This window comes from Panthera tigris, chromosome C1 (assembly GCF_018350195.1).
Source record: "Panthera tigris isolate Pti1 chromosome C1, P.tigris_Pti1_mat1.1, whole genome shotgun sequence".
NCBI lineage: Eukaryota > Metazoa > Chordata > Mammalia > Carnivora > Felidae > Panthera > Panthera tigris.
Window position 1 is genome coordinate 5,983,460 of NC_056667.1, and position 16,623 is coordinate 6,000,082.

The 16,623-nt window shown below is 42.9% G+C and overlaps 1 protein-coding gene across 6 annotated transcripts in view; it reads right to left on the reverse strand.

Annotated features, from left to right (window-relative positions):
* The window catches only part of RERE (arginine-glutamic acid dipeptide repeats), a 422,829-nt gene that overhangs the window by 212,150 nt on the left and 194,056 nt on the right, over positions 1-16,623 (reverse strand). For 5 of the 6 annotated variants that reach the window (XM_042994378.1, XM_042994377.1, XM_042994379.1 and 2 more), the window contains one exon: positions 9,633-9,758. The exons of the other annotated variant lie outside the window; for it this stretch is intronic. In XM_042994378.1, the coding sequence (XP_042850312.1) occupies positions 9,633-9,758 (126 nt within the window). The remainder of the gene's footprint in view (positions 1-9,632; positions 9,759-16,623) is intronic. 6 annotated transcript variants of the gene reach the window in all.

Sequence of the window (16,623 nt, forward strand, 5' to 3'; positions counted from 1 at the left end):
CAGGGCTCATTCTTCTTTTCATTTCAAAGTATATCTTAAATTTTCTCAATGTATTCATTTCCTGGATTGTCTATTTTATCATTTCAAATAACAGAGTCGAGAGCTACAAGATGTAATTGAGTGAGTTTACATGAAACCAAATACCTAAGTTGTACTACTATAGTTACCACAAACTAAGTAAATAAATAAGACAAACCAACGTGCCACACATTAATGCCCCAGAAGGACAAAGTCGCATCACAGCAAGCTACACTGACACTTACGGAGGTTTCTCAAGGATAACAACAACCAGAAAGCGACAGAAGAACTGAGTCATCGTGAGGAACCCACCAGTCGAAACACGCCAAACGCCATCCCCCAGCGCTCCAATCTGGGCCAGAAGCAATCAGTGAGAAGCGGCTATTTCATTTCAGCAACACACAATCACCCATTCTATTCAATTAATGTTGACAGGACTTCATTGTTTTGTTGTTATTGTTGTTGTTCTGTTGTTCAGTTTGAACTCGTTTAAAATTAATAGAAGACGCTCGGGTTTGAGAAACGTAAGGGGCCCTGGAACTGGCCTACCTCCTGCAAAGGACGTGATCAGGTCTCTGCATTTACAACAGTCACGAGGTGGAAGGCAGACTTCCGTTCGCTAAAGCTGGGCTGCCACCAGCATCTCCTGGGGCGTGCCTGGGAAAACGATGGATTCCTGGGCCTCACTCCAGAACTACTGAAATAATATTCTGGTTTTACAAGTGAGGAAACGGAGGTGCAGAGAGAGTAAGTAACTTGATCACTAGTAAAGCTTGCCAACATGAATCAAAACAAGACCATAATTTCAACAGTAAAAATGTGTATTTTTTTAACCATGTCCATGATCTATTACTTCACTTCTAAGCAGCTTTTCTCGCCTCGGGAGGCTCAACAGGGAACAAACACCATCACAGGTGTTTTTTTCCTCTGCCTAGAAAAAGATTTTCCTCTTTCTAGAAAAAATCTGAAAATTCATATAGTCCTTCTCATTTCTAGTATTCTAAAAATGAAAAACACCCTGAGCACTCAGTCTCTCCCATCCCCCCCACCCCTCTCTCAGTTTCTTTCTTCCACTTTACTCAAAAATCCCACACTGGGATTAATGGTAGGTGAATTCTGATCTGTTTTTCAAAGGCAGAGCAATTTTGTGTTTACAAAAAAAAAAATTGCCATTCCACAGTCGCTACAGTGATTCAGGCAAAAATAATCACTGGGTGGTGTATTAGTGGGTAAAACTTTGATGAAGAACAGGATATTTACATGGTCTCAAAGTTTCTCCCTACAAGTTACTTTTCAACTACAAAGGAAAAGGTGGTAACTTATCCAAGTGATCAAAGTTAACTTAATATCACTAATAATGTGACAAACTGATATCATAATCTCTCTGATGTAAAGACCTTAGGACACAATACCACTAATAAAACAGTCTAGCCTAAAATGCATAACCTAAATCTAATAGGCAGGGAACAACAAACTACAAAAAAACTAGACTGCACTCTTTAAAAACATGTCAGTGTCATCAAAACACAAAGAGAGGAGCACCTGGGTGGCTCAGTCAGTTGGGCGACTGATTTCAGCTCAGGTCATGATCTCGCAGTTTGTGAGTTCGAGCCCCGTGTCGGGCTCTGTGCTGACGGCTCAGAGCCTGGAGCCTGCTTCCGATTCTGTGTCTCCCTCTCTCTCTACCCCTCTCCTGCTCACGCTCTGTGTCTCTCTGTCTCTCAATAATAAATAAATGTTAAAAAAAATTTTTTTAATAAATAAATAAAAATAAATAAATAAATAAATAAATAAATAAAAAGACAAAGAGAAGCTAAGACATTGTTCCAAATTAAAGGAGAGCTAAGACACATGGTAACTAGATGTAAGTGTGATGCTGGTCTAGATATTAGGTCCAAAGAACAAACTGCCACAGAGGGCCCTACTGAGACACATGGCAAAATGTGAACGTCTACAGATCAGATGAGTATTGTTAAACTGTTAAATTTCCTGTTTTTGGTAACTATGTGGCGACTATATACATAAATGTCCTTGTTCTTGCAAAATACACAGTTAACTATTTAGAAGTAACAAGTCAAAATGCCTGCCTTTTACTGGTCAGATTCAGAACAGCGGAATAGAGTCCAGAAACAAATCCACATAAATATAGTCAACTGACCTTTGACAAAGAAACAAAAGGCAAATACAATGGAGAAAAGATAGTTGAACCATAGTTCAACTAATGGTGCTGAACAACCGGGCAGCCACATGTAAAAAACAAAGAAAGAAATCTAGACCATACAGACTATACCCTTCACAAAAATCAGCTCGAACGGGACCACGTACCTAAAATGTAAAACACAAAACTAGAAAACTCCTAGAAGATAACAAAGGAGAAAAACTAGATGACCCTGGGTTTGGCAATGACTTTTTAAATTCAACACCAAGCACGTAATCCATGGCAGAAGGAATTGATAAACCAGACTTCACTAAAATTAAAAACTGCCCAACAGAAGACACTGTCAAGAAAAGAAAAAGAGAAGCCTCAGACTCGGAGAAAAGACCTACAAAAGACACACCTGACAAAGGATTATTGTCCAAAATATGCAAAGAATTCCTTAACGCTCAACAATAAGAAAATAAACGACCTGATTAAACACTGAACCACAGACCTTAGCAGACACCTCACCAAAAGATCCACAGATAGCAAGTAAGCATATAAAAACAGAACTCTACATGGTATGTCATCAGAGAAATGCAAATCAAAACAGCAATCAGACATCACTACACATCTATTAGAATGGCGAAAATCCACAACACTGACAACACCAAATGCTGGCAAGAATGGGGATCAAGAGGAACATTCATTCACTGGTAGGAAAGAAAACTGGTACAGCTACGTTGGAAAAGTTTCGTTGCTTCTTTAAAAACCAAACATACTCTTACCATACAATCCAGCAATCACACTCCTTGGTACTTACCCAAAGGACTTGAAAACTTATATCCACACAAAAACCTACATGCAGATTAGTTATAGCAGCTTTATTCATAATTGCTAAAAATAAGAAAAGTGAGGACATCTTTGAGTAAGCGAATGGATAAACTGGTTCATCGAAACAGTGAAATATTATTCAGCATGAAAAAGAAATAAGCTTCAAGCCATGAAAAGACATAGGAGGAACCTTAAGTGCATGCTACTAAGGGAAAGCAGCCAATCTAGAAAGGATACATACTATATGGTTCCAACTCTGACATTCTGGAAAGGCAAAACTGTAAGAGTCAGCAAAGAATTTGCTGGTTGCCAGGGGTTGGGGGAAGGGAGGGGTGAACAGGCAGAGCAAAGAGAATTTTTGGGGCAATAAAACTCCTCTGTATAAAGCTGTAATAGTGGATACATGGCATTATAAACTAGTCTAAACCCACAGAATGTGCAATATACCAAGGGTGGACCCTAATGGAAGCTATGTGCTTTGGATAATGATGTGTCAATGCAGGTTCATCAACTGTAACATATGTACCACTCTGATAGGGGAGGTTGATGATGGGGGAGACGATTCATGTGTAGAGGTAGGAGGAATGTGGGAAATCTGCACCTTCTGCTCAATTTCGCAATAAACTTAAAACTGCTCTGAAAACTGAAGTCAGGAGGGAGGGAGGGAGGGAGGGAGGGAGGACAGACAAATTCAACCTAATTACACAACATGAAATCAAAGACAAAAACAGAAAATGTCCACTTCTAGGCACAAGGCATAATGATTTAGTACACCAATTTCTATAGACCATGGAAGGCCTAATTAACCTTAGGTATATTACTTACACTTCAGTCCAGTCCCTAAGAAAAATCTGGTACTCTAGTGAAGGCCTTGATATTTGTAAGAGTTGCTACCACCACAAGCACTAGGATATCCTAAAATGAGGGGTGACACTAAAAACAAAGTTAAGTTCAACAAAACTGCGTTCTACTTTCGTGGGCTGACGTTTCTTTGGCAATTTATTATGAGTAAAATTAATTCTGGAGAGCTTGTAAAGCCGGAGAACTCCACATATCTACTTAGATATTTTTCAAACAATACAAAACAGCCCAAGAAGGCAAGATTAAAAGACCTTGCAGTGTCCGTGAGGAACACAGGGTGATGCAGGAGGTGCCCCTGAAAAGAGCTGCAGCTCAGTGAAACCTACAGGCAATCTTTCCACCTCGCACCGGCCTACTGTAGTAAGCACACTGCTGAAAGAGTGGGCAGTTGTACGAGATCATAAGGTTATTCAAATCTATGCTCCGACAAGGTGGCTTGATGCCCCTTTTGTAAGAAAAGGAGCAGACGAACAAGACAGACAGCCCTCAAGAACAAATCAGTTGAAATTGGCTTTCATGGGAGAGCAGGATACGCAAACAGCCGTTCAGAGGGAAGGAATCTCTCTGCAAGCAGGGGATAAAGCCCTCTCATACTGGGAGGCTGGGTGTTTCAAGAATTTTTTCAACTTGCTGCCTTCAAATTCAACAGCTATTAATCACCTTCCATTTAGGGTAGTTGGACTAATCCCAGCATTTGTATCAGTAATTTTTCTAAAAATTCAGTTGTTTTAATTTCTTCCATGACAATCAAATATAAAAGGCAATGGTTATTTTTGGCATTCTTAATGTCAACTGGGGAAGCTACAGGAAATACTGAAAGAGCAGGCTATCCTTAGAAATTCCTGCGTATCTACAAAAGCAACCAGATTGGAGTTCTCTACAAGGAACTAGGTAAAAAAAAAAAAAAAACATAATCAGCCTTCATTTTAAAATAGCATCCTATAATAAGTGTTCACCTTTAATTACTAAATACTATGAAGTCCCAAGTATGAAAAATATCAGTGTTAGAAACAATACTTACGAATGATAAATACCTTACACAGGAAAGAAATATTATTTTCACACTGGTATGAATTACAATCGCAAAAGTTTAAACTAGATATTAAGCAAAGCATTCTTAGGTTTCGAGGAGGTAAATGATGTATCTCACAGGCCTGCTTTATGGATCCAGGAAGGTAGCAGGGAGCAGCAGAAAAAGCACACACTGAGCAGAGACCCAGGAGACCCAGATTCTGGCCTAGCAGCCCCTCCCGAACAGGAATCTGGGGAAAGCTACGGGGCCCTAGCTTCCCGCTCTGCGTGAGTGGACCAGGTCTGTGTACATCAGTGGAGTGGATTTACTCCAAGGAAAAAGCAAAATCCAATTTCTCACACGCAAGAAGTTTTACCCAAAATGAACACACACAGATCAACAAACGCAACACCACTACAGGAATTATTTTTCAAATGTACACAGATGTCATTAAGATAAATGAAAAAGAAACTCAAAGAGTAGCTGTTTGTTCATCATGCATTTTTTAAACAAAATACTAAAATTATAACCACCACAAGGGCTAACAGGAAAACAAAATTAACTGATACTAAGAAGGTTTCTCACACCGGGGCCCTTGGGTGGTTCAGTCCGTTGGGGGTCTGGCTCTTGATTTCAGCTCAGGTCATGATCTCACAGTTTGGCGGGTTCAAGACCCACCTTGGGCTCTATGCTGCCCCTGCAGAGCCTACTTGGGGTTCTCTCTCTCTCTCTCTCTCTCTCTCTCCCCCCCTCCCCTGCTTGCACTGTCTCTATCAAAATAAATAAATACACTTTAAAAATTCATTAAACAGAAGACGAAGGGTTCTCACACCATATGTTACCACCACTGTCCACTCATTCAGGGCGAGGCCAGCCTGTGACACTCTCAGCGGCAGAAGCCATCTGCTCTACCAAGCAAGCGAGCAGCACGCTAACTCAGGAGTTTCTTCAAGTAAAGAGGAGGCAAAGGTGGGCACCACTGCAGGGACCATCCAGGAAGTACAGAAGCCAGCCACGAGAGCAACGGACATTACACAAGGCTGGGCGGTGGGGGGGGAGGGGGGGTGGGAGGAGAAGGGTTCCCGAGTTAAACCTCAGAATTCATTCCTGACATTCATTCAAGGCAAGATTTTCTACAACCGTAAACCTCAAATTTTCTCATCTGCAAAATGAAATAAATACCACAAATTAAACTACGTGAGAAGAGTAGCACAGTGCCTGGGCACCAAGTAAATGCTCAGTGTCCGCATACTTCCCTAACGACCAGCCAGCTGATCTGTAAGCGGACAGTTTATAGAGCCACAGTTCTCAATCTTCATTTGAAAGCTTTTTCAACATTTTTAGGAATCCACTGATTAGCATCCATGGTTGAAAAGAATACTCTCTCCAGAAAAATCCACATACATATAAGACTCTGCAATTGCAGGAACTTCACAGACCCCGTTACACTTAATGAGTCCTAGGGGCCTATGGACCTCAGCCCAAGAATGTCTGGAACACTAATAAATGATTTAACACCTGAATTTGTAAAACAAAAAACTATGTAACAACAGACACTGCTTAATGAATGCTTATCATATGCTCAACACCACACTAAGCAGATCAATGGACTTCTTCACTCTTTGCAACAACTGCTGAGGTAGACAGTAGTGCTGTGCCCACTTTAAAAGTGAGAAAATTAAGTGCCAGGAAGGTAATGAACATGTCCTCCATTACACAGGAACGCATCAGGAGAGAAACATGTTCTCTAAAGAATAATGCACCAAAACCAAAACCAGTAGTTTAAAAAAATGACAAATAAATCGTTTGTCATCTTACACTATTACAGACCTGTCCTATTTATCTGCATCAGCTGCTCAACAGAGGTCTTAAACATGCAAAAAGCTAGGCGACAAAATAAAAATCCTAAGTCTCTAACCAGTCTAACCCTTGCTCTTCCAGTGAGGAAGGGATTAGCACACCCTAGAAGAAGTCCAGCCTGCAGAGCCGCCTCCATGAGAACTAAAATGAATGTGCATTTTAAGTCTCCTTTCCAGAGCTGCACCTTCTCTGCTTTTTGGAAAGAGTCTCTGTCCTGCCATTTAAACCACCGGATACTGGGAGCAGCTGCGGGGGTGGAGGGGATCATCTCTACCCAGCGTAGGGAGAAGCTGGGCAACGTTTTCTTTGCCTTCTCACCTCCCTCACTACCCCTGGACTGCCAATAAACACAGCACCTTTTGCTAAAAAAAATCCAAGCTGACATATTCTCTATAAGAAGGGAAAATGCTGCCTTTCCAGCACAAATACTTTAAAATTGAACAAATAAGTTAAAAATTATAAAATTAACTCTTTGAGTTGATATCGCCATTAACGTAGAAACACAGATCCGATACCTGAATATGCAAAGAAAGTTAAATTATGATGCAGTTAGTGCTATCCTATAAAAACTAAATTAACAAAAATAGTCTATTAGGGAAGACATCTGGTGTATCATGGCAAGAACTGTTAATGATATTGTCTGCAACCCTGTAATCAATTTTTTCTCCCAGCAGCTCTCTCATTGCACTGTATTAGATCTGTGTGCCTGCAGAATTTATGAGCACTCCACACATGGGGGGTAGCTTTGCCAACTGGATCCAATTCAGATCCAGCTCAAATGACTTTGGCAGCATGAAGCGTTGTTAAAGAACAATCAATACAGTTTGCTTCATGCAGCATCATCTTGACTCAAAGAAGATTTATTATCTTATTACAGAACCTCCTCAAACCTCCATCTGATGGTATCTGAGTACACCACCGATCATGAACTTATTTAAAACTCCAGGGAACACCATCCTTTTCTGCTAAATAAATAAATAAATAAATACTGGTCATCACTAATGCTAATACAAAAAGTTTACTGAAAATCAATGTTATCATGGGCAAAATTTTAAATCTACTCAACAAATCCTGATTAATGAATATTGTAGTAAATGAAACAGTCTAACAATGACATCCACACTAACTGGAGAATAAAGTAGAAAGTATCAGCCTGAAAGAGAAAATCATCTCTTAGATATATATGGAAACAAGATGGTAACTTTAAAGGCTGAAGTCTTTGAAGTAGAGAGTCAAGTTGGGACTCTGCTAATGGGTCCCTTAGGATGTCAATATCTTTCCAGGGATTAACATTAGACTTTTATCCACTACACTGGGTTTTATCTTCCATTGTGAATGGTTGTTATATCAAGAATTCCAAGGTTTCCATAACGTGAGCCTTTTTTCTGGTCTAATTCTTGATAAATTACACCAGCAACTATTTGCACATGACATTGCTGTTGTGACGATTACTCCTGGTTTTGTTACGATGATTAATATCCTAGCTCCCCTGTCCCGGTCCTCTTCTCTTTACACATGGGTGACAGCCCTCACCATCTAGCTGGAGCTTCTGCCGTCTGGCCAGAATGCACCGGATACCCAATCCATCTTCTTAAGCAAGCATTTGCAAATCAGCTTGCCTGGAATAAAAAAGCCTACAAAGGCTTCTCTCCCACGTGTCACATAAAATCTGCCCTCGTCTCACCTCTACCGTGCTCTATGATCTGGCCCCGCGTTATGTGCCACCTCCACCCCCACGACCCACTAACCTGTGCTCTTCCCCGACGTCCTGCGGTCATCTTCTCTCAACTCCCAGCCTCACCAGGCTCACCGTCTATGTGGCTTACAGGGACAGGCGGACACGTACACCTGGAAGGCTCCTCCAGTCTGCCTGTCCACATGTTGCTGATGTATCAAAAACCAACCCGGCTCCTCAAAACCTGCCTGTCTTCACAAAACTCCCCCAAGTGGGACAGCCCGTCGGGAGCACTCGCTTTTCCTAGTTTCAAGATACTATTATTCTACACTATAACTGAGCAATTCATTATACAGCGCCAAGTATCTTGTGTTATTTCCTGAGTATGCATTTGAGCCCCACGGTCAGATTACGCACAACAAGAGAAAAGACAGGTCTTCAACATCTTTGGTGATTAACAGCAGTCAATCAGAATAAACACCTGTCTTCCGGAAAACATTATCATTAAATCCTCATAAAGGAAAAAGAAAGGCAGACAGATGTTTACACAACTTTCATAAGAGGGGAGATACAGGACACACAAACCACCCACAGATCACCAACACCAGGCCCCGTGCTCTAGGGACAAAGCACCACAGACACTTCATCCTGCTGCACCTCACACACACGTCATTACCACCAGGTAACGGAGACATTACCAGGGCACAGCCGAGTCCACTGTAGCTACACCCTAACTCAAGCCTTTCAAAGGGTTTAATTCTCTATCTGGCATCGCAGAAGAGCCTAGCTGCTTCTGAGCGATATTCGACAAAATGTCACCTGAGAGGACAGCATCCAAAATAGTTTAGATTTGTGGGCCCTAAGTCCCCACGATGCTGGGGAAGTGCACATTTCACACTTGGACTCAAACTTACCCCCTTTTTTCCCCATTTCAGTTGCCAACATCCATACTCGCTGCTGATTGCCAGCTCCTGCTCCTTGCAACAGCCCAGCATGCTCTCTGCTGGCGCCCCAATACCCTACACCACCAAACCCCGCTGACTTCTGGAACTGTCCTAGAGGGGTAAGGCAAGTCCCGTATTTTGCTTCCTCTGTGCATGTACTTGTTACTCCTTTAAAAACACATACAATACAGCACATTTTTAAAGGGGCTCTGGGGAGGGAGGTAATATTCCTATTTTATACCCTATGGGATATAAAATATTGATAGCTTTTAAAAACGGGATTCTCCTTACCCCTACAGGCCCTCTCCCGGCTTCAGAAAGATGTTGTGGTGGCTGTGATGCCACCGGCAGAGAGCATGCTGGGGGGTCACACAAAGCAGGAGTTGGAGATCTGCAGCAGGCCTGGGAGTTGTGGACCTAAAAAAGAAAAGAGCTTTCAGTTAGCATGCCCAACGTCCCCTCCAGCCCTGGTTACTGGGGGCACGCAGCACACAAGCAGGTATCTGCACCACCCTTGAGCAGATGGCCTCTCAGAGAATTTGTTCTACCACCGAAGTTATCAGCCTTTCTGCATCAGCGCCGTTGCCTTAGTTCAGCATGAACAAACATACGAGCCTTGTGGCTCCAGACTTTAATCTGGGTCCTGTTGTAAAGCAGTATGGTGTGTGCCCCCCAAGTAACCAAGTTAAGATGTGACACAGTGCCAAAACACAGTGACAACGGCATGCTTTGCTTAGAATAAAAACAAAAACGCAATGGTGTCAGATAAACGCAGCCGTCAATGAACCAGAAGTGGACAAACTGAGCTTTCAGAAGAGTTTCTAATGCGAGACCCTAGAGGCACAAGACAGGTACTTAGTAAGGAAATATTTGAGGCATTAGGAGGTCAAAGGAAGATCCTACCATTTTCTCAAAGTCCTAGTTTAATTTTGTAAAGCTAAAGGCAAGGCAAAAGACAAAGGCTTAATAACAGAGGGAAAAGAGACACCTTTAAAGTGAGTTTTAATTTTCTCCCAGTGCCCATGTGAACAGGCACAAAACATAAGCTCAAGAAAGCCACTATTTCTTTTAGGCGCGAAACGAGCGCTGGTGCGTACCACGTGTCTATGCGTCTTCCTTTACACCGTGCAAACATTTAAAGCAGCAGCAGATTAGAGAGCAACTTCTGAAAGCCAGCACCGTCCTTGTAAGTATCAAAACAGATACCTCGATAACAGTTCAAATATGTTCCCTTTTTATACATTCTGGAGAGTACATAACACTTCCAAAAACTAACCAGCCCAGTTTCGTGTGGTTTTTAAATAAACTACAAACTCCATAAGATCCAAACACTTATAGAAGAATCTCTGTTCTTAAAGTTGCTTTAAAATACCAGACAAGCAAACGTTTTAATATTAAAGCATTTTTAGGGAGCTTTCTTAAATTTAATTCCTTCTGAATCACTAACAACTTCCTATAATCCAAGATTTTAACATGTTCCATTAACTACTTATTTTTCTAGGTCTCTTTTAAGACAAAAACACAAATCCCAAGAAAATAAGCTAATAGTGGGGACTGTCTTTATCACGATGGTTTTCTTTGCCTTCTCTGCAGATCACCTTCTAGAGTATATCCTGGGCACCCCATAGTACACTTCCTGTGTGGTCAGTCTTGACTCCCACTGCCTCAAGGACGACACACAATCACAACAAGTGTTGTTAGCAACAGCATCTGCTCCACACACACCTCCCTCCTCCCCATACCAGCACCACAAATTCCAAATCAAAGGGTCAACTGTGCATTACAATATACAAAATACTCAGTATTTTTTTTTTTTACCATAATCATCCAATAAAAATGAATTTCTGGTGAATATTTTGCACTAGTAATTCATCAGTCAGATCATTCAAATTCTTATTCATTCACATCAAGAGTCTTAAATAAAGAAGACACCTAGTAAAGCATTTCAAAGCACCTTGGCATTATTTTAAATATGCAAAAGTTCAAATAATTATTAAAACATTTTAAGTATTAAAAAGTACATTTCAAAGCAAAGCACTGTTCTTACTTATGAATCGGAAAACATGAACAGGTATCTGTTTCCCTCATTTTCTTTTGGTTCTTCTGGTGGGTTTTACTTGGACTATTTCAAGTTAGTCCTTAATCACAAACATCCACAGGTACACACAAATTATCAATTTCCAATTCTAAGATATCAAGAATATGAATAAGACTTTGCGAATATTCTTGCAAAGCAGCCCTCTGCAAATCTGAAGTTGTCTCAAACTTTCTTAAGCTCCTTTTTTAGAAAGGTTAGAATACCTAGGGTTTTTCGCATTAAAAACATTTCACCTCCAGAGAACGGGTTTAGTAAACATTTTTAGATACATATTTTATGGAACAGTATAATTAGACGAAATTCTTTCAGTGGTTTCCTAGTCCTAAAATCCAAATAAACCAGGAGAAAAATGAATTACCCAACTTCACGGTAACAGTGAACCATTAAAACTTTAAATCCCACGTGGCCTACAATGACTGTCAGTCATGAGTGAAAACAGCCTGCTGAGAAGCTGGGTAAATGGGGCCAATAAGATGCTATGAGAGTATTTATTCCCAAAGCCTCATTTTGATTTTCATTTATGTGAATATCAGCCCCACCATTTATAAGTTGACATTCGTATCAGGGAAAAAGGCTGTAGTGATTCAAAGTAACTTGCAACATGACTGCTCCATAACTGGCGGGGGGAACACCTGACGATATTTTGTCCGTTAAACTTGGGGCTAAGGATTTCATCCCCCTCTTGCTTCTTAAAGGATTAAATAAAATCATAAACGTCACATTTATATGTGAAAAGGACATACAGTCTCTGTGCATACATTTTTTATTATTGGTGGCCTACTCCACACAAATAGCATGGAGCAAGCCTAATGACCCATTACAGTTTATCGTAATGCTTATAGATAGCAACTAAGCAACCATGGCCTGTACTGTAAATGAAGGGAGAAAAACGGTGTGGTCTCCAGAAGAATACTTGAGCACCAAATCAATAGGGTGCACCTTTGCTGGACGTGGAAATCACCGTGTAAGAGTGGTGTCATGCTGGAGCACCCACTCCAGACAGGTGAGGACAACTAAAGTGGCGGAAAGGAGCCCTGTGGGAGAAGGACTTCAGCTGCACACTCCATTATGTCTCTAAATAATACTTAATTCCTCACCCTGTAAACTAAAAAACAGTCGATAACGAATTTCAAGGATTTCACTTCATTATCCAACACTACCGTCAAAGTCACACAGATGTAAATGGGGGATACTGACCTTTTCCTAGGGAACGAACTAGAGGAGAAAAAGGAACTATGGAAAGAAGTACTCAGTTCTGGAAATCTAACTTGAGCGGCTACCAAAAAGAGAAAATCAACCACTACCTGACACGAAACTGAATCATTACATCATAAGGCATTTTTCCTATCAGCCAGCCTTCTCAGGAATGTTCACCTACAGACTTAAGTCCTCATTTATCTTTGCTAAAAGTCAGTAATATAGAAAATTCAAAACACATTATAATGCCTAAAAAATGTTATGACTTCGGCAACCCTCTGTAAACTCCTGAAGAAAGTAAGTAACTGAGTTTTAAGTTATTTTAAGAATAGATTTTTATTATTTAAATATCTAAAGTACTACACACTACAAGCGAACCAAAACACTACACGTTGTAGACTAACAGTAAAGAAATGCGTCTCTCTGGTTTGTTTAATAAAGAGAAGGTGGATTTGTAGTTAATGCATTGTATCAAATCACTGCTAACGTTTTTCTAAAACTTTATGCACTGAGTTTTTTCCCACTGAAACGTTAACTTCACTCAACATTCAATAAACATTTGTTGTGGATGGGCCGGGCAATATGCTAATAAGCACACAGTAATACATCAGTGAATAAAAGCAGGCACGGTGTCTGCCCCTGCAAAGCTTGGACGCAGAGTACCGATGAAACACCATATCCCTACCACGTCCTCCCACGGCCCCAGCACCCTGCATCCACTTTGCAGGCTCGATCTTTTAATCGAAAAACAACGTCCCTGCCAGGTAGGTGCTTTATACCCCAACTACACGGGTAAATAAAACAAAGTTAGGAGGGCTGAGCGTCTTGCCCAAGGTCATGAAAGATAGCAACTCGAGAACAGACCAGCTGATGCCAAAGTCAAGCTCGGACACATGCACGCTACCGTCCCTCGTCTCGGTCCCTGGGTGACACCACACGTTCTGCATTAGCCACACTCACACTAATGCAGTCCTCCTATCCCATTCCCGGGAAAGTTTCTGATACGAGATTTACCTAGTATCAAAACGAATGCCCATTTCCCAAACGTCTACACGCCATACATTCTATGCTGAGCGAGCACGGCAGCCGAGATGGGAATAAACGACTGCGGCATGTGGTGCCTAAGTGAAAACGAACTCACGGTGTATACACACAGGTGTGTGCACAGAGTGCACGGTAGCGAGGGGTCCCGTGTCCCCCAGCATTATCTATGTCGAGGTCCCTAACAAGAAATGAAAAGATAAAATTACTTATCCCCAGTTAAATTGTCACTGTAATGACGGAAAAGCAGCTCCTTGCTTTTAATCTGCTTCTGAGAAACTTGATTTGGTGGCGAGAGGGCAACACCGATGGGGAGCGAAGCTGAGCCGAAGCTCCTGTGTCCGCAGCCCCTCTCCGCTGTCCTGTGCCATCAACTTTGGGGGTACGGTTCTTTACAGACACCGACCAGGAAGAAGTAATTGCGAATGTTCCTCCCCCGGGCTGCTCACACTTGGCAATGAAACCAAGAGAAAGCAGTAACGGAGATGTGGCGTGCAGCCTCAGCTCCTCCACGCTCACAACCAGCACTTAGAACGCGTGCCGTCAGGGACGAGAGGCCACAAAAGCACACTCGTCCATGCGGAGCCGTAACAAGTCACCGAGCCCTAAACAGGTGACCAAAAATACCGTAATATCCCCAATGATATTCCCCCAACTGGAAGGAATCTCTACACCAGGTTTAATTTTAATGACAGCTTTCAGCTTCTAATAAACCAAACAGGCACCAAAGGAATCAATCACTGGTATTTGCTCAAAATAATATTTGAAGTAATCACATATCCAACCCGGAAAATCATTTCGTACAACAGCTGAAGAACCGATAATTATTTAACTCTAGGAGACCAAAATCCTTTTTTTTCTAACGTAGGAATGATGAAAGCTCATTAGGAACCCATCCACACAGAATGTCCGCGTAGAATATCAAAGGACTGGGTTCCATGACTTATCTGTGAACGAAGACTTAGGTACAAAGGAGTACTATCAGAGCCAGACAAGGTAGTCCTCAGTGTTCTACTGAATGAAAACTACTAATCTAAATGATCCTGCTAAGCATTTTCAGGATTTACGATAGCAAATCAACTCTATCATGCTGACGGCCTGGATTTCTATAAAAAATGGAATTTTATTGTTTTTTAGTAAAAGCAAGAAAGAAATCTTTCTCTGGGGACAAAAAGTGAATGGCTTCCTCCACATCAATCCTACGGAGAGCGTTCTCTCTGAGGACTGACACCCCGTAATGCCGCACTTGTCTGTCCAACCAGAAACTACGGTCACTGCGGGAAGGCACTTTGTCCCACAGGCTTCCGGCTCCTCCAGGAGCCGCGCCCAACAAAGCACGCCAAGGAGGCTTTCGTTAAAGGCCTTCCGAAGGCCCTGATTAACGGAAACACTCCTCACCGCACTCGGGGCTGTAAGGCTCCTTGGCGATCTTGGCTCATCCGGGAACAGAACTCTCTCTGGAAGCGAGCTAAGTCACAACCGACCTAGGAGAGCCGCGGCAGCGCGGCAGAAGGGAGCGCCGGAGAGGTCATGCCAGGCTCTTTCGGCTGCGAGCGGAGAGCCACTCAGGCCGGCCGAGAAGACAGGCCCTTGGGGAGCAGAAACAAGGACACCGGACAAGTACCCGAACGGGCGGGCGGCCTGAGGAAGCCTGGGCCCACGGGGGCAGAGGGGCGGACTCCGGGCGGGGCAGAGGGCGGGCTCTCGCCCTGTCGCCGCCCACCGCTCCCTGGTCCCCACTCTTCCCGGCTTCCGGCCTCCCCGGGTCAGCTGGCCTGCAACCTGTCTGCGCCTGCCAGCCCTCTCTGTGGCCACGGAGGCGTTTCTCGAGTCGTCCTTTCCCGTTGGCCCCTCGGCTAACTCCTTCAGCCTCTCGGTTAATCTTTTCAAGCAAGGCCGCGAAGATCGCAGACTGCCGGTTCCATATTGCCTTTCTTTCAAAGAGCTAAAGATTTTGGCAGCTGCCTCATTTCGCTCGGAAGCCTCAGGTGCCCAGCTGCCTTATTTAACTGAGGATGCTTCCTATTCCTACTTCGAAGCACGCACCGTCCCTCACTCCACCTCGCCCCTCCTGTCTCTTGCGCCCCTGCTTTGACTACCTGTTCCACGGATCCCTTCGTCATCGTAGTCAAACAAACCCAGGCCGGTCTCCTCGCGTGCAAAGAAGCCCAATCAAATTAACACTCCCTACGAGGACGAAAGCTTCCTAACACAACACGTAATGTGCTTCCCTTAAAAGTGCTACTTTCACAAGTGCCCTCAGTTCTGCTGGGAACTCGACCACTTTGCACCATCACAGCTTCCACGTACCCCGTGAAAGTGCGGGGTCTAAACGGGTGGACCCATATAGTACGGGAGTGGCCCTATGCGCTTTGATGGTTGCACGCGAACAAAGAGGAAGCCGTGGATCCCATCCCCCCAGGCAAGATGGCCACGTAAACTATCATCTAAAACAAGGACCCCTCTGAGAGTGAACGGGGACACTGTTGAACACCTGGCCAGGTGTAACGGAATCCCGCACACAGAGACAACTACCTTCTGTAGCGTGGACTCCGACTGCACGGGATGTAGCGGCAGAGCCCAGGGGACGGCCCAGGTCCCCACGGAAAATGCAAAGACCCTTCTTATCTCTCACAGAACTAGTTCCTGAAATGTTACCCAGGGTTCTCAGTTCGACTAACTGGCATCACGCTAGTTTTGGTGACTGGCCATAGAGGTTTCCTTAGGCCCCCCTCTCAATTCCTTAACTGCTGCTAAGGACTGTAGTCTTACTTCATGTGGACCACAAAGGGCATCTGCCCGGTTCTTCTCACAGTCTCAAATATACCATATGCTCAAAAACTCACCACAGTAAAAGGGTTAATTCTAATTAATGGCTGTAAACAAAGAACACATCTCTCAGTTACAACCCCAAACCAAAAAAGCTTAAAAAGATAAAATACATAA